The sequence below is a fragment of the Apus apus genome, chromosome 1, assembly GCF_020740795.1.
Source record: "Apus apus isolate bApuApu2 chromosome 1, bApuApu2.pri.cur, whole genome shotgun sequence".
NCBI classification, from domain to species: Eukaryota; Metazoa; Chordata; class Aves; order Apodiformes; family Apodidae; genus Apus; species Apus apus.
This window is the reverse complement of record NC_067282.1, coordinates 181,937,600-181,962,426: the sequence shown is the minus strand read 5'-3', so window position 1 is coordinate 181,962,426 and position 24,827 is coordinate 181,937,600. Positions and strand designations below refer to the sequence as shown.

Sequence of the window (24,827 nt, the reverse complement as noted above, 5' to 3'; positions counted from 1 at the left end):
GTTAGCACCAACAATTTCAGAAAGGCACGCAATTTAGAGTGAAATCTTTTTGAATTGTTAATGTAAGGAAAAGGTGGGATGAACTACCTTGCTCACAGTTGATCCATATATTTTTTGTAAAGCTTCCATGAAACTGGATGTTGACGATTCATTAGAAAAGAGAAACTTAAGAGTATCTTCAAAAAGAAATTCTTTGAAAGTTTTGTCTTGAATATTTGATTCATCTTCATCTTGAAAGTCAAAGTTTTCATGCACCTGTTGGAAAACAATGTATGAAATAATTTGAATATCAATTACAGTCTTCTTACGACCACATATACCAAAGTGGAACTATTTAGGAAAAGAAAGCCATAATAACTGACAGAATTATAGCACAAGAAATGTAGCACGTTTTCCGTCAGAACTACACATCGCAATGTTTGCTGACCTCCAGTGGAGAGAATACAATACTGCATTCCCATGAGAGAGCTTTTTTCGTGTGTTTTATTTGAAGTTCGATTAAAAAATTTAAAATGTCAGTTTGTATGTCAACATAAGTCTTGAAAAACTCAGGTATTTAGGAGCTACTACAGATGCAAGTCTAAGTTTTACAATATATAAACAATTAATAAACTCATGTTGATAAAATATAAATACATGTACATTTATGGATTATGGCTGATGGTTAAGACCACTATACAGGCAAGTAAACATTGTGCTTTATGTTTAGCTTTTTAAGCAACCTTTTATAGCCTGGCATTCAATTATTAAATTGTTAGGATGTGTCACATTTCTTATACTAGCTAAACAAGTCTTGTCAGACTAGGGATATTGCCATCATGGATTTTTTAAATTGTGCAAACCTGGTTTCATATGTCCCTTTCTCCTTTATTTTTAAAGGATCTTTGTTTTTTGAAGGATGAAGAGATTGACTGCGCTGTTGTTCCTTAGAAACTTAAGCTTATTTTAATAGATGATTAATTTTTAAATATTCACCTGTAATTTCCCAGGATATATTTACTAATGTATTTTTTCCCTTTGTGTGTCATAAATATGGACAAAGATTTTATATTCCTAGGTATACACATCTTTTAATGTATATACAAGGGTATTTTTTATTTCTGACCAGGCTCTTCTGAGGCAGGATTGGTATAAAATGATCACAGAGAATTTATGCCAGAGGTTATATTCCTCTGGTTTTGAGCTCCCTGAGGACTCATGAGGAAGAAGGTAGCTCAGTGGAGGTCAAAGCAGGTGATGAATTGAAGTACAATACAATTCATGGAGACTTTTAACTTGCATTAAAAGCCAGTTGTGGTATTTTAACTTCCTCCTTTCCTCTTTGCTCTGCATAATTAATACGTAATTCTACCTGCGTGCAAGGCTTCCTGTGGATTATTTTTTTTTTCTGATGTTCAGTTGGGTTGATAGTCCTTTTAATGCTAAAACCAAAAGGTTTGCACATTGCAATGGTGTCATGAACTTAATCACAGGATCTCTGTCCCTTAAAAACTGGTTTATCCCACAGCAACTCTCCACTTTTAGGCAAAATTACTATTAATGTATTTGGATCTTTCTCAGAGATTTGAAGGTGCCTATAAAAGAGGGTTCCCTGCTGTGTTCTTTCTGGTGTAAGTTTTTGGGGTCAAGCAATAATTTGTGTAATTTTCTCACCTTGAGAACTACTGGATATATGGAGGTGCTGAATCCAATATCAAAGGTTAGCATTTGAAAACACTGGCTGCATCTGAAATACAATATAACAAGAATTCAGTGAGGTTAGGTACTGGTGCAAAATATAGAATCAGAGAATGATTTAGTTTGGAAAAGACCTTTAAGATCATTGAGTCCAACCATAAACTTAACACTGCCAAAAACACCACTAAACCATGTCCCTTTATATGCTACAATGACATACACACACACAGGTTCAGAGAACAAACTCAAGAACATACATACATATGTCAAGAGGCAGCACATGATACAGACTAAATGAAATTTCTAAGAACCAGCAGCATTAAACATAGATGGAGTCAGATTGTGAGCTGATGAAAACAATGCTATATTAAAGTGTATTTATATGGTTGACTTTTTAACCAGTGAGGGAGGAAGGTGAATTATGCTGGAGGAAGAAATGCCTTTTGATAAGAATGAGGTCCTGCAGAAACTTTGAAGACATTTGGAGAGAAATAGACGGTAAAACTCTATGGGCTTACTTAAGCCAAAGAGTTGTGTGGCAGCTACAGGGATGAAGGCAAGGGCCGGGAGCTCTAAGCAAGTCTTGGGTTACATAAAGAAGAGAAATCCAACCCATTGGTAAAAGTTCCAGTTTGGGCCACTGTCAAAATAGCTCCATCCCTGTTATACTACTCCCCTCCTCACTACCCTCTCTGCTCACAATGTAAGCTTTATTCTCAACTTGCATAAGTCAAATAATGAGCATTGTATTACTGCTAGTACAACACCTGGGTTCTCAAATAGCTTTATAAAACATATAAATGTAATAAATAGTAACTTCTTTAGTATTTATCATGAAAATATCAGGGATGTTACATAAAATATATAGAACAAATACTAACTGTAATTAATAAAAATTATACACAGTAGAGGTTGATTTATGTTTAAGAACATTAGCACTCTAATAGAAGAGATTACAGTGATTTGTACAGTCACAGAAAGGTGACTGCAGCTACATAGGTATATTTCATAAGGTACATTTCATCAAGTATTCTACAGTGATTCTTTTTCAGATTGCCTGCCACAGCCAGCTCTGAAACTTAATAATTAACATTAAATATTTGACATATGACAGAAGGCTCACTGAAGGGAAATACAGCTTTATACGTGTTAGGACTAGCCCAATTATCAGTAATTTCTGTTCATTTGGTCTGCATGAAGCGTATCATCAGGATACAACATCTGGTCCTAAGTATTCATCATAACCTTTTAATAAACTAGAAAGACTGTAGATATTGAAGAGTTTTACTCCCCATACACACAGCACAGCCCCACTTTATAAGGAAGTGTGAAATCAAGAAGACTTTTTATTTTAGGAGTCGTGTATCCTTTACAATTTTTATCCTGTTCTCAGGAGCTACCTTGACAATAGCTTAACAACCACTGCAAGTCACTTACTGATTTAAAGAATTTGGTCCTGAGGCAGATGATTCACTGAAGACCTCAGTTACAAGTAGAAGTTTGCTTATGGCTTCCTTCATGTTGTTGAAGGCTTGCTGGGGAGAACTGTTTCTGAAGAATATCTGAAAAAATCTCTGCAGCTGTGAAAGAGATTACATATATTTTTATAAATACAGCATGAATCAGTGCTTAAGATCATAAATTAAAAAGCTGGTGGAAGTAAAAACTGCTTTAGAATGTCTACTTCAATTCTTATTAATTTACAGAGTAAAGTGTCATGAAAGCTCCAAGCAGCCTGCTAGTAGAGAACTTTTTGTTTGCAGAGAATTGTATCAGAAAAAACCTCTGTATTAGTGGGTTTAAAAAATATTGCTCCCAGCAAAAGCTTGTTTTGATTAAAAACTGCTGTCCACTGGTTCTAGGCAATGGAAACCACACACTTACTTCTTCAGCGGTAGGTAATAGCACACTCAAGGTCTTTTGTTAACACACTATGCCAACGGGTATCCCACTTGGCGTTGACTCTGAACCCTTACCCCAGCCTCATAAACTTTAAACAGAATATAGTAGAAAGACATTGAAAAATTATCTACCAGCACAGCCTGATCTGACTGCACTCCTGCACAGCCTGAGGTTTTTACACTCCTATGTCTTTTCAGATGCATATTCACTGGCCTGCACAACACTGTTCTCAGCTGCTTTCAACACTTATGTGAATCCACCTGCCTCCTCACTTCAGACAGAGATTCAGAGAAACAACTGGAGCAATACAAAGCCCCAGTGAAGGCTGAGACACAGGCAGGTTATGTTGCATCAGAGTCCTCTATGACAAGAAAGGGGATGCCTTTGAACCGTATTTCTGTTAGAGTTATCACACGGCACAGAATACAATTAATGGCTAAACTATGTAAAGCTAATTGATAATTTATTAATAATTTAGTAATTCAGTACTAATTCAGCAATACTGCAATACTAAACAGACACATTTATGGAGTAAAAAAGTACTACATTTAGAGATAAAGCACATGAAGTATATATAAAATATGGTTTGCACTGGTATTCAGAAAATAAAAATTTCTGTTTGTTTCCAGGAATTTCTCTACTAAATAGACTTATAAATCCTATTATATATTTTCTACTGTCCAGAGAACTTTCTAGACAGTGTTGGAGCCTCCCCTTATGAGCATGAATACTGACAAGCAAGTAGGGCTGTGTTGGCGTGGACGAATGGCTTTCAGTTTCTTCAGGAAACATATTCCAGTTATATGTAATACGTATTTTCCACTTTCCTTTTGAAAAGTACGGTATCTTTGCCTACAGCCAGCCATAGGATACACTCACGTGTGCAGCTAACACTGACCCTCCTTTATTTTTTGCTCTCTTCAGTTCCAGTAAATCCATTCTGGTTTCCTGGTAAATAACTGGTGGGTGGGAAGTTAGTCTGCCCATCTTATCACCTTCGGTTTTATTCTAACAGGTGGTTTTCTCCTCAAGATTTACCAACTAAAAGAAATGCCCCCCATGCACAGAGGTTTGCTGTGCCTGAGATGTTTTCTTCTCTTTCTGATAATGTTATTTGAAATGCCAATAGGAAAAAAATAATGTGGATACAACTAAAGTAATAAAATTAAACCTCTCGTTGCCAGGAAAGTGCAAAGTAAAGGCGGCACATACAGCCTCAACACTGCCCTTTGGATGCTTGCATCATGTTGAAATCTTGAATTACAGCACACTGTATTTCTATGCTGTAGAAAGTTTTCCATGTGTTCTTCAATTCCATGAGTATCTAGGGCAAAAGAGCCCTGGAACTGCTGTTTAGGAAGAGAAGATTATGCAAATCCTCATGCTCCACTTCACCGCCACCAGAGAGGCACCCCATGTTTCCCAAAGTCTAAGATCACTAAAGCTGTGTTTCTCTCGCAGAGCAGTACAAAAATTAAGAACAAGCTGCACATTTTGCAAATCAGTTCTGGTTTTAGATTCATCCCTTAGTGAAATTGTCCCATTTCATTTCCTTGCTCAAGCCAAAGCCATTTAATTAAACTGCACATGTGAAATAAAAAAATTTAAACCATATCACCAAGGTGACACTACATGGTGGTTCTTCAGGTGAACTTGACAACTATTTCCAGCATCTAGGCCAGATCCTGTACATTACGCACATTCCTGCTACACCAACTTGCATATTTGCTCTAAACCTGCACTGGGTATGGAGGGGGTAGGTGAGAAGCTGTGTTATTTTGCTGCACAGGGAACATATGGAATTTTAGAAGGAGAGATTGTGGAATCTTGCAGAATTTTACCAGGAGAGCTGGGAATTACTGAAAGGAAGTGCACAATGAACAGATAAAGGCCCATTCACTCATTTGCTCCTCACTGTAAATCAATTCCTAAGCATCTCAGTGCAAACGATACACGATGCAGATATTTCTAGGAAGACTTGATGAAAGAGGCTGATTTGCCATATTTGCCCTCAAAGCATGCTGTTGGCTATAATAGCCAACTGTTTCCAACACAACTGGCATGAAATAGAACTGGCTTCTCCAAGGAACTGCATTTTAGTTACAGCTCTCCTTAGGCAGACTAGAAAAGAAACATTGTTCAACAGGTTCTCATTTGGGAATATCAGGTTTGAGGACAATATTTATTCTAAGCCAATGAGTGAAAATAAATATTTACTCTGGCTGGTTGAGGACCAATGGAGATGAGAGACAAATACTTCATTTAAATTCCAATAAATGAAAAAAAATCCTATTTAAACAAGTTCAGGTTAGGTTTGACTCCTACGAATCTACAGGATTCTCAGCAACTGATAGGGAAAGGCTAAACTGTATGGATTAAGGGTGATGAAGTGTGAAAACCTGCAGCAACCTCAGGTTCTTCTAAGTGTCCCCAACAGATGTATAAATATCTGTGTTCAACTGCATGACATTACTGAGCTGAAGTTTTCTTCAGATTATCACCACTGATGTTGGTTCTCTCACTTTCAGAGGAAACAGACTACCTGTCCAGCAAAATTCAGTCTCACTATTGATGGAGTGTAATAAAAAGCAGCATTAAATAGTAAAAAAAGGACAAAAATGGGAAAAACTGGAGGCAAACACGGGAATTTAGTCAGGGAGAAAGCTGACCTCTGGCTGGCAAATTTTTAAGCAGAGGACTATCGATTTAATTTTAGTAGGCTGTTAAGTTTAACACAGACATGCACATATATTTTGTACAATGGCACCATTGTATGCAGAAATGCAAGATTTTTCAGGAGCATGAAGACATTCATCCATATGCTGGATGCATACAGTTAGAGGTATGTTCCACATATTTATGGAATGCCTGACAGAAGTGTGTAAAAGCAGTCAAATTCCATGGAATAAGTACACATTTTCTGTAAAGGCAGAATGAACTAGAAATATTCTTAATATTAATTTAAATTCATTGGCCTTTCTCTCACTGATAACTACTTTTGCTTTAGGATATGTCACTCGGAAAGAAAAAAAAAATTGGCTAAATCAATGTTAATTTTACAGTGTTTTTCTCTACCCTCTTTGACATTCAGTTTTGAAAATCTGCAGTCCTAACTACAAAGTTTATTATCTCAGTAGCACAGATCCCTTTGGCTCCGCAAAAATACACTGAACCATCAGTTAGAGCCCTGACACACTGAAAAAATGCAGTTTAATTGACAAAGGGATTCTGATTTGCAAGCCTCATGCACAGTCACGGGGACTCAAGGAGGGCTGGATGTTATGGTGACTACAGTAATTCCCTTGAGAGGATTTTCCTCTGGCAATTCTTCTGCAAATCAGTTTATTAGGAGAGATGCTGGGGCAGCCTGGGGCAGCTAACTGAATGGTCAGCTTTGCCCTGAGAGAGTAGAAAAACAACCTGTAGCCATCTTTCTGAGATAGCCTTTTAGCTCAGTCCTAGCACAGTCTTGTCTCCTGATGAGACAAATAAGAAAGATTTTCCTTAACTAACATTAGGAATGGCAATAAATGCAAACTTAAAACACCTGACTTCACTGATTGCATTGATTGGCTTTCTGTTTATTGTAACAGGCATTCAGAGGCAGAGCTCACATGAAGATAATGCACTCAAGTGTCAAAATCTGCAGAGGAATCCCACCTCACAAGACTACATGGCTTATGTCTATATACAAACTAAATGTCCAGGTTCCTTCTGTAACTCACTGCAGAACACAGACATTTGAAGAGCATGATTTATGCCATCCCATGGTAGATGCTCCAAAACAGGGACATCACTTACAATCTAAAACTGCTCTGTTGCTCCAGTGACTGTACAGGGAATCTAAATGAGATGCTGAAGACAGGTAGGAAATACACTCAGGGAGTGCTCACATCACCCACCTATAGTCAACAATACCTGGGTGCCTGAAATACGCAGAACTGTCTGGGAGGATGTTAGTCCCAAACTAATCATTATATAGACTTTATTAAAATTGTTTTGAGTGTCTGGTATCATGGTTTACCTGTTCTGTTACAGAAATTGATAGTGATTGTATTATTACTACTGGTTGACACCAAATTGCGTATTATAAAATGTTCACTTCTATCCTAGTTTTTGTTAAACAATGTGAACTCATCAATTTTTTTCCTGCAACAGTATCTCTTCTTTGGAGGTGTAGCTGAGCTCTGAACTCACCCAAGAGGTAAGGAGAGAGAAAATAAGAGGCCATTTGGGCTACTGAGTAACTCAGTGTAATTTTGAGGTTTACATTTTGGGATTTGTTGCATCATCCTTTACAGGATCTGTACAAATATAGTTTGAAAGGACCTTGCTGGTTCCTAGTAGTAGTCTTCAAACCCAGATGGCAAAGTTATCAGGATCATATCTGAAGGGAAGGTTCACATCTGAGGAACCAAACATGAGCTTTGGTTTCAAGAAATTACCCTTTTTGAAGTAACAAAGGGTGTCCTCTCCAGATTGTTCTGCTGTGCATTGGAGCTGTTGCACTCTTTCTGATCAGTTGGATCTGCAGAGTCTCAGAAGACTAAAGGTAGTTGCTTCCCCTTGAAAACAGCTGAGGATGTTTTAACTTCAGTCAATTCAGTCTTTTCTGATAAGTTTCAGTATTCTCAGTTAATTGTTGTACATTTGTTTTCTTATAACTGGATCTATATTTGGTGAAGTTCCTTCGCCAAGTCAAAATATTTTGGGGTATAAGTAATTGTTCATAGATACAAAACTACTCTTACACACAAACAACAATCTCTTTGACTATATGTATGGAGGCATCTAAATATCTAATATGCCTGCCAGAATATGGACTGGTTCCACACAGAAGGCCAGAAAAACTGTATTTTTCAATGAAGCTATTTCCTATATTGCCTGCTAGCACATGCTGACCTCTCTACTGGTAATAGTGTATAGAAAAAGTCATAAGGCATATAATGGGAGAAAAATGTACCCATAATGAAAACAATGGTTCCAGCATACATCACAGTGAAAACAGTGGAGTAATTTATCATAAGTTTATAGTGTCGGCTTTAGATGGGTCTGTTTATTCCACCCCTGATTTATTCTTGCTGTGTGCCATTTCTCCGCAGTTCTAACATGGCACTTGATGAAGGGGGAAACGATAATACTATGCAGCTATTTTATACATTGTATTTCCCACTTATGTATATTTTTTCTTCACATAACGATTTTTAAAGATCTATTATTTAATAGCTCAGGACAAAAACTTAACACTTTCCTAACTTATTTACATGGAGCAGAAAAGGCCATCTGAGAAATGTTTCCTCTGAAGATCCTTGCTCTTAAGACTGGATCAAGACAAAAAGCTTCTCAAGAACTTCAGCAACCACTACATTGGGTCCTTTGACCGAGACTGAACTGAGAATGGTTTCCCAAGCCAGCATCAGCTTCTTAGTGGAAAAGCAAGTGATTTAGTAATAGCATTTCCCAGCTTGCTGTGAGAAGCAAAAGTGGGTAAGCTTGACGAAGGGAAGCTGGAAAGGAAAAAGGGAAAGATGAGAAAAAGCAGGACAATGGGAAGCATGTCTGGGAAAGTGGGGAACCGAGTGGCATACTTACAGATCTGCCTGGATTTAAAAGCCAGAGCAAGAGGATCTGTGGACCAGGAGACAAGCAGAGAGCTAAGAGCCTGGGTAACAGTGTAAAGTCTTATGACATATCCACCTGTTATAAGAATAATCAGGCTACAGCTTTTACTAGCTAATCATAGAATCACCGAATCACCAAGCCTGGAAAAGACTTTTAAGATCATCAAGTCCAGCCTATGACCCAAGACGACCACATTGGCTAGACCATGGCACTAAGTGCCACATCCAGCCTTTCCTTGAACACATCCAGGGATGGTGCCTCCACCACTTCCCTGGGAAGTCCATTCCGATGTCTAATCACCCTCTCCATGAGGAAGTACTTCCTAATATCCAACTTAAACCTCCCCTGGAGCAGCTTGAGGCTATGCCCTCTTGTCTTGTTGCTAGTTGTCTGGAGAAAGACCGCAGCCCCAACCTGACTACAACCTCCCTTCAGGTAGTTGAAGAGAGTGATAAGGTCCCCCCTGCGTCTCCTCTTCTCCAGGCTAAACAACCCCAGCTCCCTCAGCCTATCCCTATAAGTCCTCTCGTCCCTCTAGTCCTTTCAGCAGCTTTGTTGCTCTCCTCTGGACCAGCTCCAGCACCTCAATATCCTTCTTGAAGTGAGGGGCCCAGAACTGGACACAGTACTTGAGATGAGGCCTCACCAGTGCTGAGTACAGGGGGAGAAACTAAAGTAAACTAAACTGGGATGTTCATAATGAGACAAGCAGGAAAGAGCTCCATGAAGAATTTTAAATTTTTTTTGTGCACTGCATAACAGATTGGCACAGACATGGAGAAAGTAAAGAAGGAAGGATTGCTCATCATTCTCTTAAGAAAATAACTAGGGATACAAAATAATCGAGTAGAAGTTTTAAAGCAAATATATATTCTTCTCAAGCAACACATAATTAATCTGTAAAGTTTTATTGCCACAAGATGTTGAGAAGACCAAAAGCACTAATGGTTAAATATTCTAGTAGATAATTGCATGGCATAAAAGTCCACTGAAGCTTATTATTACCTATATTCCACTTACATTTTTGTGTTTCTAACCTTGCAGTTACCAAAAATAGCTATAGTCTACCCTGCAATGGTTACTACTTAATGCTTGTCCTGTTACACAGTTTGATGATGATTTCTTGCCTGGTTGTTTCCAGGAACAGAATGTCAGACTAAGCCTGTCTTCAATCTCCCTCAGTACAGACAGACATTAATTCTTACACCAGTGGAAAGAGAACTGATAGGGCTCCAGATACTATCAGGACAGAAAACAGAGAAAGCATTTTTGTTATGCTCAGTCTCCCACGAAGTTGAACATTATAACCTTTGATTCTCTACACAGGCTACTTGCAAGAACAGTGAAATTGCTATGCTAAATTCTTACAAAACCTAATTAACAAATTTAATTTTATTCCCAAATAACCCTGCAATAAAATTGATTAAGAGTTGATAGTAATTTTCTTTTGTATTTGCTCCTCTTAAGTGACAGAGCAAGAATACAGAATTCAAAAATTAAAAAAAGGAAAACAAATCCTGAGCCTTTTTGCTGTTTTTAAGCATTTTTCTGATTATCATCCTGGATGTTTGCCTGCTATCTCACATTAAATATCTGTGGTTAATACTTAAAGTAGTATCAAAACTGGCCACTTGAGGGCAATACTGCAATCTAATTGTCACAGTGCTCGGCTCTAAGCCAGCCTTCCACGTCATACTAAAGATACATTTCCTGGACAGATGAGGGTCCAGGTTTTTTTACACATAAGTGAAGGATAAAAAATATTTACTCAAGTTTCTAAATGCTTAACACACAGAGAGCATTTCAGCAATAGTTATAGTGACTTATACCACAGCAAGCTTAACAGCAAACTACTTAAATAAATTCTGTTTACTTCTCTGCGTAACTGGAAAATAATTTTAAAACGTAGTTTTGGCTGAGGGTATTGAGGGCTATGCAAGAACACCAGTCAAGTAATTAAAATCCAGGAGGCACCTAACTATTTTGGATGAGGGAAGGGATGGTGAGGCAGACTGGGGGCCCAGGGAAGCTGCCAAGAACAGAGAAGAGCCAAGCCTTCCCAAGTGACACAGGACATGGCACCACCACAGACTACAAAAGTGCATCCCTTTGTTAAGAACTGGGCAAGAAAAGGTTGATGGCAGGACAAAGGAAGCACTTTGCAGAATGTTAAACCCTGAGATAATTAAATTACTTGTTTCACACACCAGCTTCTATAAAACAGAAAATTATTCAGGTGTCAGCCTTCTGTTCAATACATACGCATAACGTTGATTAACACAAATGGAATTATTTCATGCATTGACAGAGACCCATCCCTTAATTGGTACCATATGCAAAATAGAAAGCTTCTATTTTATTAATAGTTTTTCAATGCACAGATGGTCTAAATAAGAGGTTTCCAAATTTCCTCAAAGAAACAAAGCTATTACGCAAGTCACATATCAAAACATTTGTGTGGCAGAAAGCCATCCTCTCCCCTGCACCTCCTACGTCTTCCCAACCAGGGCCCAAATGCAGTCGTACTTTTGCCACCCCTTGACTACCTACAAAATCCTCATGCCAGCTCAGATTTACCTTCTTTTGCTTTCTGAACTGAGATACTAAAATATGCATAATACACCAAAAACCTGGCAGCTGGTGAGCAAAACACACTTGAACTCCTCCTGAACTGCCATTTGGCCAATGCTTATTCAAGGAGTCATTCTGAAGCCTTGCCAGTATGATTAGGATAAGTACATATGAGTTGTAAAAATAATTTACAATAATTTACTAACAAAGAAGCAGTGGTGAATGCAGTATTTTCTAATTCATTAAACTGTTTTCTTCTTTACACAGCTTCTCTTAATAATTTTTTATCACCTGGTACCCCATCTGCAGTCTTTTTTAAAATCTCTCCTTCATATATACCACATTCTTGTTACATAGGGGATAAAATTTTAAACTTAACATACTGAGTTTGTGACAGTAAATTTATAGCCAAGTTAACCACAATTGTGGGTGAATTTCTCATTGATAATAGTTTAATTATGCTGGTAGGAGAAAATTTGCTGACCAGAGGCCTATATACACTGAGGTGGTCTCTAAATTATTGTGCAGCATTACTGAAAGCAGCACATCTATGATGGCAATGCAGCAGATGAAAATTATTCTCATCTGTTCACAAACTTGCAAGAGTTTAAAAAGAATTAAATCAGCTGTTCTACAAATTTTACAAACACTATCTAATTTTTCCAGACCAAAGTCTCCACTGTAGGCATGTTCAGTCTCTGGTGACACTGGTGGCTTATTCTGTCAATCAGTGGAAGAAAAGATCTTAAAGACACTTTCTGGTATTATTGACTATCAACAAGCTGGAGTTTCACAATCTAACAAGCAATTTTCATTCCTACGCAATAGACCTGGCAGAAACTGAAAGTTTAGGAGTTTGCTGGACTGAGTTCCTTGGCTGACACAAACATGTAGCTCTACTGGCTACTATGGGAGAGGGCATCACTCTGATGGCATTCTACGTCCCACTGCCTCCAGGAAGTGTATGAGAAACTCGATGTAATCTCATCCCACAGGATATCAATTGTTGAATTCAAACCTCCCAAGTATTGGCTTCTGACTGATTATCTGCTGCCTGATGCTCCTGCACAAAGCACAGAGGCCTCCTAAGGATTGTCCCAGTAGAGCTTTCTGGCCACTCCATGAATTCCCGGTGTCTCACTTCTCCTGGAGACTCCCTGACTCCTCCCAGCTTCTTTATAGGGCACAGTGTTTATGCTGAGAGACAGTCTTACACACCACAGTTTCCATAATTTTGTTAATTTGCATTTTAATCTACACAGCACTGCAAATGTGATTTCTGTGGTGCCTATTTTTTGTTTATTTCTTGCCATTTTGACGTCTGCCTACAGCTCTGGAAGATGTAACACCCTAGCAGCAGTAACCATATTGAAACTACTGTAGATGTGCTGCTGCTTTTATCTATCATTTTTATTGCTTCTTCAGCTGCCAAAGTGCTCTGTAAATGGTGGCTGGCAACCCATTCAGCAGAATTCCTTCAGCAGGAATGATTTTACAGAGCCGTATCACAATTACTAGTGACTACTAGCCTTAAAAGTAGTCCCTACTTCAGCTGCAATAGTGATGCTGCTGGACATTGTGCTATTTTAATAAACATAAAACAAAACTGAACCCAAAGATTTGAAAGTGAGTGACCATTAGTCTCTCTAAATGTAAACAGAGGAAAATAGGTGGCAAAATAGTAAGTCTCTGTGGGCTTCCACAGTTTCCGAGCTGAAGAAAGAAAGAAAAGTAGGTTCATCTCTCCTGATTTTAGCAATCTAGAATTTGACATTTTCTCTAAGAATGTCATAGCCCACAGAAGGAAGCAGACACTTTTAGCAGGAAACTCATCTCACTCCAAAATTAGTGTCTAAAATGGGTGGGATGATTTGTTCTCTAGAGGTGTCTGTTTCTCCAATAACTAGAATTAGATAATGAGCTTAGACTAGCCACTTTGAGAGAGCTAAAACTGTAGAACATACCAAATGGCTGGCATCATCAAGAGTCCTGACGGTGACACTACAACACTCAACCCCAAAAGGGTTATGTAAGTAAAGTGCACTCATCCTCAAATGGTTGCTGCAGAAGCTGATCTATGTGACCTCAAGAAATCACTCCTACTTTGTGATCTTATTCCTTCAAAAGGAAAGGAGCAACTGCAGAACTGTAGTTCCTTCACAAAGAGCCATGTTGCAAGCACAGTTCCTTGCTGAAAAAAATAAAGGAATGGGAAGGCATGTTTGGAAATCTACAGGACTTCTGAGAAAACTAGACATGGAGAGAGAGGGGAGTCTCTCCAGGCATTTGGAGATGTCCAGAGTTAATCCAATCAAGGCAGATGTGAAACATTCTTCTTAAAGGGAGATGGTGGGAGGCCCACCCTCTCCATGGTATACTTCCTTCCCCCTATTTAGAAGTGCCCTAACCCTCCTCCATTCTGTTTTACTGCACCTAAAAAAGAAATCCAAACAAACTATCTTAAATATTTACTTTCTGTTTTAACAACATTGTCGAATGTTGTTAAAACAGTAAAAGACACTACTGCACGAGAGCACTCCCACTGCTTTGCTTTAGAGAAAGCTCCAACCTTGCAACTGCTGTCAAATGTCACCAACAAAAATGGGCTCTGAGGCAAGGAAATCCCAGGGCCCTTCATAACCCCCTTTGCACAGGGCAACTCTTCTGTGCTTCATGAAGCAAATCCTGCTTCTTTTGAGAAAGCTGCACTTTAGGCAGAGATTAACTGTTAGCTGTGGACTGCAAATAAAGAAGGAGTAAAAGTGAAGAAAGGTATCATCTGTTTTTCTGTTTATGTACTTTGCCTGAAAGGTAGAAAAATTAGGAAATGAAATGTTTTACCTTTATGGAAAAGTGTTTCTTCTTGGGTGGATGCCAGACAGTGGCGGTTGAATGAATGAATGCCCGCAGAGGTGTTAAGGATGTCACAAGTACATATGCTTTGATGATGACAGAAAGGTCTTCAGCTTTAAGGATATTCTTGTGGTCTGGTGAAGCTGATATTTTATTCCTGGAAAGCAATAAAAATGGAAGTAGGAAATTACCCTGTTTTTGCCTGAGTTGAGCAACACTGTAGATGAAACCAAGCAGGCTGGAACAAAGCTTTGATGGCTTACATCAAGTCTTTTTATTGCTTTCAATATAGGAGGGAGTTATGTTTGAGTACATACGGGTAAATGCATTGTGGGCATATCGTTACTGTTGCAAACCCCAGACATTCAGAGTGAGGTAAAATAATTGAAGAAATCCAAGCAGCTTGACTAACAGTAGGGCACAGTGAAGGTACCCAGAATGAACACTGATTTGTAGTGAATACAGGAAACAAAAAAACCCCACGAGCCTATGGAAAGACTGCACTATTGTTAGCACTTCAATGTAATAAAGGGACACAAAGATGTGGTCCTGCATGTTCTTCCTAATGAAAGCCATGAGTTATAATTCCAAATATTATGAAAGACTATGACACCTAGGAATAATACATAATAAATCAACTAAACACAGAAGACTTATAAAAGGTAACTTTGTCTAGGAAGTGACATGACTCTCTAGATACTGGCCTACAGTTCCCACAGTCCACCCAAAAAGTCAGGGAAACAGGAAAAACCAAAAACAAACAAAAAACCAACCAACCAAAATAAGAAACAAACAAAACAAAACAAAACAAACAAACCTCCCCCCCCAAAAAAAAATAAAAACAGGGGGGAAAATTGTTATTTAAAATCTTATTACTTGAGGAAATCTGAGCTATACTTGGGCACATTCACAAATGTCATTGTTATTATGCCTGTTAAAATCTCTGCTTATCAATCTACCTCATAGCAAATGCAATCAGAAGATGACTCTACAAATTGTGGTTCTCTAAGACTGATTACTGGTAAAAGACACAGGGCTCTCCTCTCATTTCTGTGTCATCTCTGGCAATAGGTGGCCTTTCCAGACCTCGATTTTGCTATCTCTTAAGAGAGTCTAATAATACCTATCATAAAGAGACCTTTTTCTCTCCTCTGCAGAGGAGAGAAATGGTAGGTCCTCAGAGCATAAAATCTGTGAGATACTGTTAACATCAGAAACATCACCTGGACAGCCAGTTCTTAAGTATTTCTTGGTTCTTCACTTAAGGTAGGGAAAGGACTACATATGTGTGTGTGTGGCAGGGACAAGGCAAGGATGGGAGCAGGAAATAGCTGCCAGGAGACCTAAACATTCATGGGTGTCTCTGATTCTGTATTTAGCTGTCTAGGCACTTCAATGCCCTCAACATAAAGGCTTGGCTTTCACACACAAAACATGTGTGAGCTTGGCTAGCACAGAAACAAACATTATGCAAGTATAAGAGATGCAATACATCCAAGTGCTCCATCTGCTGTGGTCTCTTCTGTTGCTACATTCTGTGTCCCTGACTCCCAACTAACTGCATGACAAAGCCCTCACAGTTTCTGGATGTGGGGTATGATTAGCTTACAGCTGTGAGCTTGTCCTCTGCTTCCACCAGTGCTGCAGATGGTCAGTATGTATCTTGTAAGTGCTTTCACTGTCCTGGGACACGTTGTTTGCATCGCTGGCCCTTGACAGCCCAGGCTGGCTGGAGCACTCTGGGGTAACAACTGGGAGCTGCAGGTCTGAAAAAGTACCAAGGGGATGAGGAGGAAAGTCAGCAGAGCATTGAAAGCAGTGGTCGACTCCTGCTGCTAACAATAAAATGTGTAAAATACAATCGGTAGAGAGGAGCTACCAGCATCAGCTGAAAATGCAAAATAACAAACACTGAGACTATAATCCTTTTTGGATCTGCTAGCAGAGAGTTTTACACCCACCTAGTAACCTCTTCAGCTGCAAGCTGAGAGGCTTAGCTGCAACTCCCATTTTACAGGTGAGTGCATGAGTGCTGCATACAAAAAGCATCCCCTACTCCCTTCTTTTAAATAGAAACCCTTTCTTTCTAAATACAGAATACCAAAAGCTTATTTCGCACATAGCCCTAATTACAATTAATAAGGACAATAAATTTATTATTTGACTAAGGACTGAGGGACTTTGCCCCTGTAGTCACACAGACAGCTCACAGTAAATAAGCACATATCTTTGTTTCTAGTTTTACTGTTTAAGGCTACATTTTGTAGTTACTGAAATCTGCAGGAGGCTTAGTTCTGCCATCAAAAGCAGAGGGAGCAGGACTGACGTACCAAAGTCCTCAAGATTACTGAGGGATGTGACTATTAATAGCAATCAAAATATTGCAATGTGAGATCAGTCAATGGGTGGTATGTATTTTGTGCTTTTACTGTGCTGACAGAGGCACAGAGCCTTTACATTATGTCATTATTTCATCTAGAGTGGTTTTCATTAACTTTAACACACCTCATATTACAAGTTCTTAAGTAATAGTCAGGGAAAAGTCAAGCTGTTCACATTAGTCCCAAACTTATTACCTTTCTTTTTAATTACATACTGCATTGTACTAATGTTAAGAATTTATTGGTATAGCTTTTCTTTTAAAGCATGCACTCTCAACTTTGGTGCATCAAATGAAAAATAAAATTGAAGTTGTATTTCTGGCAACGAGTTGTGAGCAGCCATTCAAGAAAAAAAGACTATTCACTTTCATACAGATCCTGTTAAAATGACATTGTGATGGTCCATGTTTATCAGCTGTTCATCAGATCAGATCCGTTCAACTTTCCAGGCTCAACTGGGATCTAAATTAATCTGGTTCTTTGCCTTACATGCATCATTTAGCAGGATTAAAGGCTTTACTGATCAAAAACAGGCAATTGTTAGTATAGCACCTCATGTTCAGATTATGCTTTCACTGGCACCTTCGTGTTGTGCTGCGCATTGTAACTGATTTGGACTTTCTAAGTGACTACCTGTCTGTTGATAGTGCAGAAGAAAAAAACAGGCCACTGTCCACCTAATCGGCTGTGCAGTGGCAACAGGCATAAGCCAGTAAAATTCTATTAAGTCATTTATCTAACAGACTTCTGAATATGCACAGGGAGCAGACCCACTAAATCGAGCGCTGTTTTTCTCCTATCTGCCTTGTAATGACACAACAGCATTCCACTGCAGCAATTCCTGCCCTGTAAAGAGACAATGGCATTTCACCATGGCAAGTTGCAATGTGCCCACAGCAAGTACTCCTATTCATTGTTTTAGTTACCTAACTGAAGTGCCTATATTAGCAAAATAGCATTTGTAGCCATTGCCTTTAGACAATGGAGAGAGAGAGACAGAGACCAGTCCTTGAAGCACTAAGAGAAATACTGGTTCTGAATTGCTCTCTGAAAAAGTCTTTTTCACTGACTATGCAAGAAAACGAAGCTACTTACTTGCAGCTGCAAATAATTCCCAGAGTGCAAACTTCGATCATACAGATTTGGTGTTCAGGCAAAACCAGAATTGTTAAAACATAGAAAGGCCCTCCACAGTGCACAGATGACTTCAGAGATCTTTTTTTCTGATTTATCCTAACATTGGTAAAAAGTCACAACATAGCTGTTGCAACTATCTACGGAGTTACAGAGCCAAGCCCTGTTCCCCTGTGTCTTGCTGCTGTAGCATGTCCACCAGAAACAGCCTAGCATCATCAGGCTCTGGAGTTCAAATCTGACAGCCTAGATCTGCAAAGAGCAAGATACTGATCTGTTGACCATGAGTTCATTACTCAAGAGAAAGTAAAGTCTCTTCCTTTTTAAAATATGGTTCAATTGTGTTCCTAAGGCAGCAAGTAGCCAATGTGGTATTAGCTCACAAGGCAGAGCTTGAAAAAATGAGAATTGTACCTATATTTACCCCTCTTAAATGAGAGTTTTAGCTGTTTGAGTGAAATAGAAAAGATTACTTTGACATTAATTAATTTGTCACTACCCAGTGAACCATACACTGGAGCTGGATATAATAAAAAAAAAATAATAATAAAAAAAATGGTAAAGACAGACGAAAAATGGAAGTGTCCTGAAATTTTCAAACTACTGGTTAGAAGATCCTTAGAATTTTCCTAAGTAATTTCAAAATGCCTCAACATAAAAAAGAAAATATTGAAACATCCCGTCTCTTAAAGAAGAGAAGGTTAAAAAACTTCAGGGTGTTGTTGATTAGCATCAAGAGCTGAAAAAGGGGCAATGCTTGAAAATTATTTTTCATGTTATACAGTGTTTTGTTTGCATGGTGCCTTAAACACCTCGGCTGGTTTTGTGTTCGCTTCCAGCTGGGATAGAGCCCATCACAAGGTGGCTGGAAGAAGGAGGAGAGAGTGAGGCTGTCACAAGGTCCTTGCTCCTTTCAAATGACACACAGCATATACATGATCAGGCAGAGTTAATGAGAGAGTGACAGTCCCTCACTCTGGTAAATCTACCCTTAGTAATCAATGAATACAATTATCATAATAATAAAGAGACTTCAGTAGTGCTGAACTACAGCACACTCAGCTGTATCGGTTCTCATGGCAACTCTTCACCTGCTTTTGCACTCAAAAGCAGTAACAGTGTTTATTAGATCTGCAAATTTGTTAATCAACATTATCATCAATGAGAATTACTCTGCAGTGCCTTTACACTTTGCTGTAATTGCCATGTTTTTCCATCTTGAAATGACTCTACAAGCTGTTGTTAATTAACCAGTCCTTTTGAAGTACCTAAATAACATCAACATCTTATAACAGAAGAGGTGAGGCAGACTCAGCAGTTGGTGTCAGCAGCTTGGGAAACCAAGTTAGAAAGAGTCCCAGTATCCTAGCGTCACACCCAGATTTTATCCCCTCTTTCAAAAATCCAAATCTTAATATCAGTAATTTTGTAGCAGACTCTGAAGATCAAAAGAAAAAAAAAGTTAAACTGGAAAGAAACATTTTCCCTTTTGAGGGGTCTGTGCAGTAATTGAAAGGCAACACAACTGCTGATTTTCCTGAGGAGCAGCTGCTGGCTTTGCCATGAATACTTTTTGCTGCAGCCATTTCTGATGATCCAGTGTAGATCAAAGGACCTAAGGCCAGCTACCTGCTTTCACTTTTAAAAAGTTTCACTTCCTCATAATTCTGGCTTGAAGAAGGTTTCTTATGCTGACATCTCTGAAATGGTACCACTGAAAACACTGACAAACAGCAGCACTTTACCTCTGCCTAGGGTGTTCTCCACAATGCCATTTTGATGGGTAATTCAGCTGAATTCACACATTAGCCCTCTAACCACAGCACTGGGTAAATCATAGATCTGAGACACAGGAACAGCTGGGGGGCACATGTGAAAGGGAGGTATAAGATCCACCAAAGCAAGTCAACACCTCCAGATCAAATAAATTAAGCACCTCTTTGTCACATGAACTGGTGGTAGATATTGTTCTGTCAACTGTAATCTCTGAAAGTACCACAGAGTCAAACAGATCAGTTGGCAGTGACAACTGATATCTAATGCAGCAGCTACACTGACATCTAATGAGGCCTTTCAAGTATTTTACACAGCTATGATTTCTTCCTCCCACTCCCCTCATCTCCGGCTCCCAAGTTATTTACTTGTCTTTGGCTCAGAGTTCTGAAGTGTAACATGAGATTCAACCCATATGCAATAAAGAATCGGTGATTTAAGAGTTACAATGTGTGGCTGAGCAAAAGGTTTACCGACAGCTAAAAGTACATTTGGACAAATTAAGACTTCCTGGAGCAGAGCCAGGTCAGTGTTGACTTCGATGCAGCCACGTGGATGGGTGGTAAATGGGACGCTTGGGTTAACATGAACATCTGGTGATCTGCAAAGGTAAGGAATTCAGCACAAGACCCTACGGGGTGAATGAAATGAGTGACACTCAATTGAAAGGAAAGGAAACAGAAGATCATTAAGAGTCTGCCCTCTTCTTTATCTTTCCTTTTATATTATCCTTTGATGTTACAAGGGTTACAATGTGGTTTTGTTTGTTAAATTTCTTACTTTATTCAAGGTCAAATAGGCTGTATTTTACACACTTCAAACACAGAGCAAGGAACGATTAAGGCTATTGTCTGTGAGAAACAGGTAACTTTGTTTCTAAAGTGCACATCAACTGTCAGATCTGTTAGAAACATTTCAAGAGCAATCAAGTCACCTTGGGAGATCTTGGTTGTTTAATGAAGCACAAGGTTAGAGATGGGATGAAACATAACTGAAGAGCTGTGCTCGGTTCTGAGCCCAGCACATTGTTTATTTCTTTCATAAAGGACAATGTAAGCTCAGCACATTCGTACTCGCGGAGTCTTCATCCAATTGCTTTTCTTCACTGTAGAACATGAAAGTACATTACTTCTGAAAGTATACAGGAGACTTTCCACCTGCATAGAAGCCTTCTGAACTTTTTCCTGGAGTTTCATATGGTAGTCTGTCCCTAGCGGGAGTCTTAATTCTGTCACTCAGGAAAAAATGAGAATGATAGTTACCTCACATAATTTTGTAGCAGTTTCCGCTGCACATTATTCAAAAAAGATTGATAGCATGTCCTCTCTGTCAGCCTTTCAGGTTTGCTCTGTGACAGGGCATCTCAGTGTGTTAGAAGAACTTCATATTGGAGCCTATGCTGGGGTCATCCACCTGCCAGACTAGTGTGGGCTGCTGGAGCACAAAGATCCTATTTCTCCTACAGACTGGAGAACCTGCATTGCTACAACCTGGTCCTCTTCTCGTATTTACAGCTGGGAAATTTTCCAAGTCTTTGTAGGTTGGAAAGGTGTGTTAAACAGCTGCAAAGAATGCTTCACATCAGGAGATGCTTAAAAAGCTTTCATGGAGTCTTAGGCAGACTTCCGAGCACCTTCAGGACTATGGGATTTTGATCAAATTAAATCCTACTATCAGTACCTTTTTGCTCAGTCATGTATAGCAACCTGTTCTGAGCTGCATAACCACAAAAATAATGAGCATTAAAAGTGTATTTTTTTCATTTTTCAGTGTTGATTTTGGAGGATGGATTATTTCAGTTGAACTGCTCCTGCTACATGTCTTGAGGTCATTGCAGGCTTGTCACAGAAAGCAGACCTATTTCATTTAATTGCCTCCTGTTATCCATTTGACCTACCAGATGAAAAGACTGAAAGAAAGATTAGTAGTCTCCTTTGGCTGACACATTATGTCTTGAGGTTTCTAAAGGGAGAGAACCTTTAACACTTAGTTTTATAACCTATGCATTTAGAAAAGGTTGGTTCTGAAACTCAAAGCAGATGCTGAGAATTTGAGGGATGCTTGGAATACTAGGGGCAACCTGGCCCACAGTGAAGTCTTGGCAAAATTTCAATTTGTTTCACAGCAGTATGATTTATTGCTTGATGCTAACACTCCTAGGATGGTTTTGACATGTGTTATAAGCTTCATTTGTGATGATCACATTGCTGCAGGCTCAATATCCCATCCACTACCAACTATTGATCTATCTGTCCTTAAAAAAATTTCATATAAAAATACTGCAGTGATCCCTCCCTCTGCAACATAATTAAACTCAAAGGAACCCAACCTGAATATTTAGAATGGAGAAACTTCAAATTATTAGTAATTTCTAGAAATTTAAACTGACTATCTAACATATGTTTACTATAGAATAAAAGTTGATAGTAAAGCAGACCTAAAGGGAAAGGAATATAAACTCTGGGTTGGAATGCTCTGAAATTCACTCTTTAAAGAACCTGGGAAGTTTCAGAGTTACAAAGACAAAATGAGGGTAGCATAAAATTTTGAAATATATCTGTTGTTCTTTTTCCCCTTTTAAAAACATTGGCTTCAGTTTAGATTAATCGTTTACTATGTTTTTTGCTTCTCAGTTTTGGCAGATGCTTGGAAAACAGTATTCACTAAATTCAGTGTTTGCTTCTTCATTCCTAAAACATCGGCACAGTTAAAAGACAGGGTTTTTTTTCCAATATTTTCCAAAAGGGCTGCTTCTTCTGCATGAAGCACGGGTCTGATACTTTCTACAACTCATGTTATTTCCCATATTGATACAATAGGGATATAAGAAGGGGCATGCTCTGTTACATACAAAACCTAGCAGCTTAGGAGTTACAGGGGTTTCATTTAATAACCTTTAACCTTGTACCCACTGCTTATTAATATCAAGACTGTCATACTCAAAGTAAACCCACTAATCCCATCCTCTCAGCCTTGCTGTCTGATATTTCTTCCTACTGCTTAGTGTGTCTTTAATTAGATCACATAATTCTTAGAGCAGCAACTTTGTGTTTTCACTTTTACAGGAAATTGCTCAGCTCCTTGGGGGCTGACTAAATGACAAATGCAGTAATAACAAACTAACTGATCCTCTTCAACAGGAATAGCAGAGAAGCTCTGTTGACTCAAACAGATGAGTGAAAGTACGTGACTGATTTGAAAGGAAACAAACTCATCTGTGGAGGAAATACTGATGAAAACCATTCTTTACACAAACAATTTTAAAATTGAGGATCCCGCAAATCCTAGTAATTGGCAACTTCACTGTTGTTGGGAAGAAAGCTCTGACAGGGATGCAAGCAAAAGAAAGAAGTGGAAAGAGCTGGTTTTATCAGATGAATGAAAGGGGAGGATGATCCAGTAATGCTGAATGGGAGGTTTGGTCTATCCAAAAAGACTCCCTGTGTGTCAGAGTCAAAGATGCAAGTCCAGTCAATGGACATCAGTGTAGTCTATAGAGTAAGTGTAGAGCAATTTGGGTTATCCTAAATGATTCTGGACTTAAATATATTTTTGGGCTTTCTCACTCTAAACTGTACTTATGTTAATTTTGAGAGCCTGTACACCAAGTGTTAAATTCAGGTGTCCATACATAGACATCTCTTGACATACAGGACACCATAGGATGTCCCTTTGAGCTCCAGCTGCTGGACCAGAAGGACCATGCCAAAGTTCCATGCCAAATCTACCCAGCCTGCTGGGTGTCCTGCATTCCCCAGGGTGTCTCAAGTGGTATGAGACCCTTGTGTTGAAACAGCTACCCTAGGCCACATGCTGATGTGGAGACACCTAGATTTAGGAGATGGATTTATTTTTACCTTAGAACACTGCAGCTAATTTAGGTTCAAAATCTTTTTTACTGGTAACTGAAAGGTGAGCAGAGGACCTTCTTCTATCTGACAGTCCTTCAGCTGACTGCAAGAATAATCCTGCCTTACTGGGTGGGTAGGACTCAGACCCCTGCTGCCAAGCACACATACTACCTTGTTTTCCATGGGATTTCAGCATCAGTCAGAAAGGCTTTTCTCTTTGTCAGGAAAGAACTAATAATATAATTTGCAATAGTCATTCCCAGGGGAAGAGAAAACACTGGACAGCTTAAGAGACTATATACACAAAGGGGCTTGTACCACAGTTTATGGACACCAGTGAAAATGTGCATATTTTAAGCGGAAAGCTCTGTGTGTGGTGTGTGTCTCTTGTGTTTGTGGTTTTGCAGCAGCAAAATAATAAAAACATTGCAATTGGTTTTTCTCCAAGTACCAGGGCAAATAAATGTTTTTTAAAGGCAATCTGTTACAGCATGAGTAGGACCTACCTATTCCTGAAGACCCTGACATTATTAGAAATCTGCTCAGTAGTTTTCTGAAACTGGTGCTATAACAGAATACTTTCTAATTCACTTTCCAGTGTAAGGGAACCAGCCAAAACAGAATATATAATTTATCTGTGTAATATGACTTTATGATAAAGGACTCTCATGGGACCTGGATAGACATTCATTATACTGCATACTTATGATCAGTTTTCACAATGTATGGCACTAGAAAATTGAGATGTCCAATTTAAACTGAACCTCAACATAAAGTTCTTTAAGGGAAACACTTCACATAGGTTTTAAATATTGATTAATCTTTAAATGAAACAAAAATTAAAAGGCAAATTATAGTATGCTTAGGTTAGGAACCACCTAACCTTGACTTTAGTTTGGCATTCAAATGTCAGGTATTTAATCTAAGCTACTTGTTTAGGCTCCATTTGCAGTCACTGGTGAGAAATAACTGAGTAGTAGTAACTGCAGAGGTCCTTCAACACACCCATTTTAAACACATAGTTTAGGATAAAGTGAGGGAGAGGAGAGGAGAGGAAAGGAGA

At 38.8% G+C, this 24,827-nt stretch overlaps 1 protein-coding gene across 5 annotated transcripts in view; it reads right to left on the bottom strand.

The window, feature by feature from the left end:
- Nucleotides 1-24,827, bottom strand: part of CPED1 (cadherin like and PC-esterase domain containing 1) — a 142,672-nt gene that overhangs the window by 81,863 nt on the left and 35,982 nt on the right. For all 5 annotated transcript variants that reach the window (XM_051632171.1, XM_051632162.1, XM_051632180.1 and 2 more), the window contains exons 6-10: nt 16,235-16,391; nt 14,614-14,782; nt 3,115-3,257; nt 1,654-1,726; nt 88-255 (exon numbers count right to left, since the gene is read on the bottom strand). In XM_051632171.1, coding sequence (XP_051488131.1) covers nt 88-255; nt 1,654-1,726; nt 3,115-3,257; nt 14,614-14,782; nt 16,235-16,391 — 710 coding nt within the window. The remainder of the gene's footprint in view (nt 1-87; nt 256-1,653; nt 1,727-3,114; nt 3,258-14,613; nt 14,783-16,234; nt 16,392-24,827) is intronic.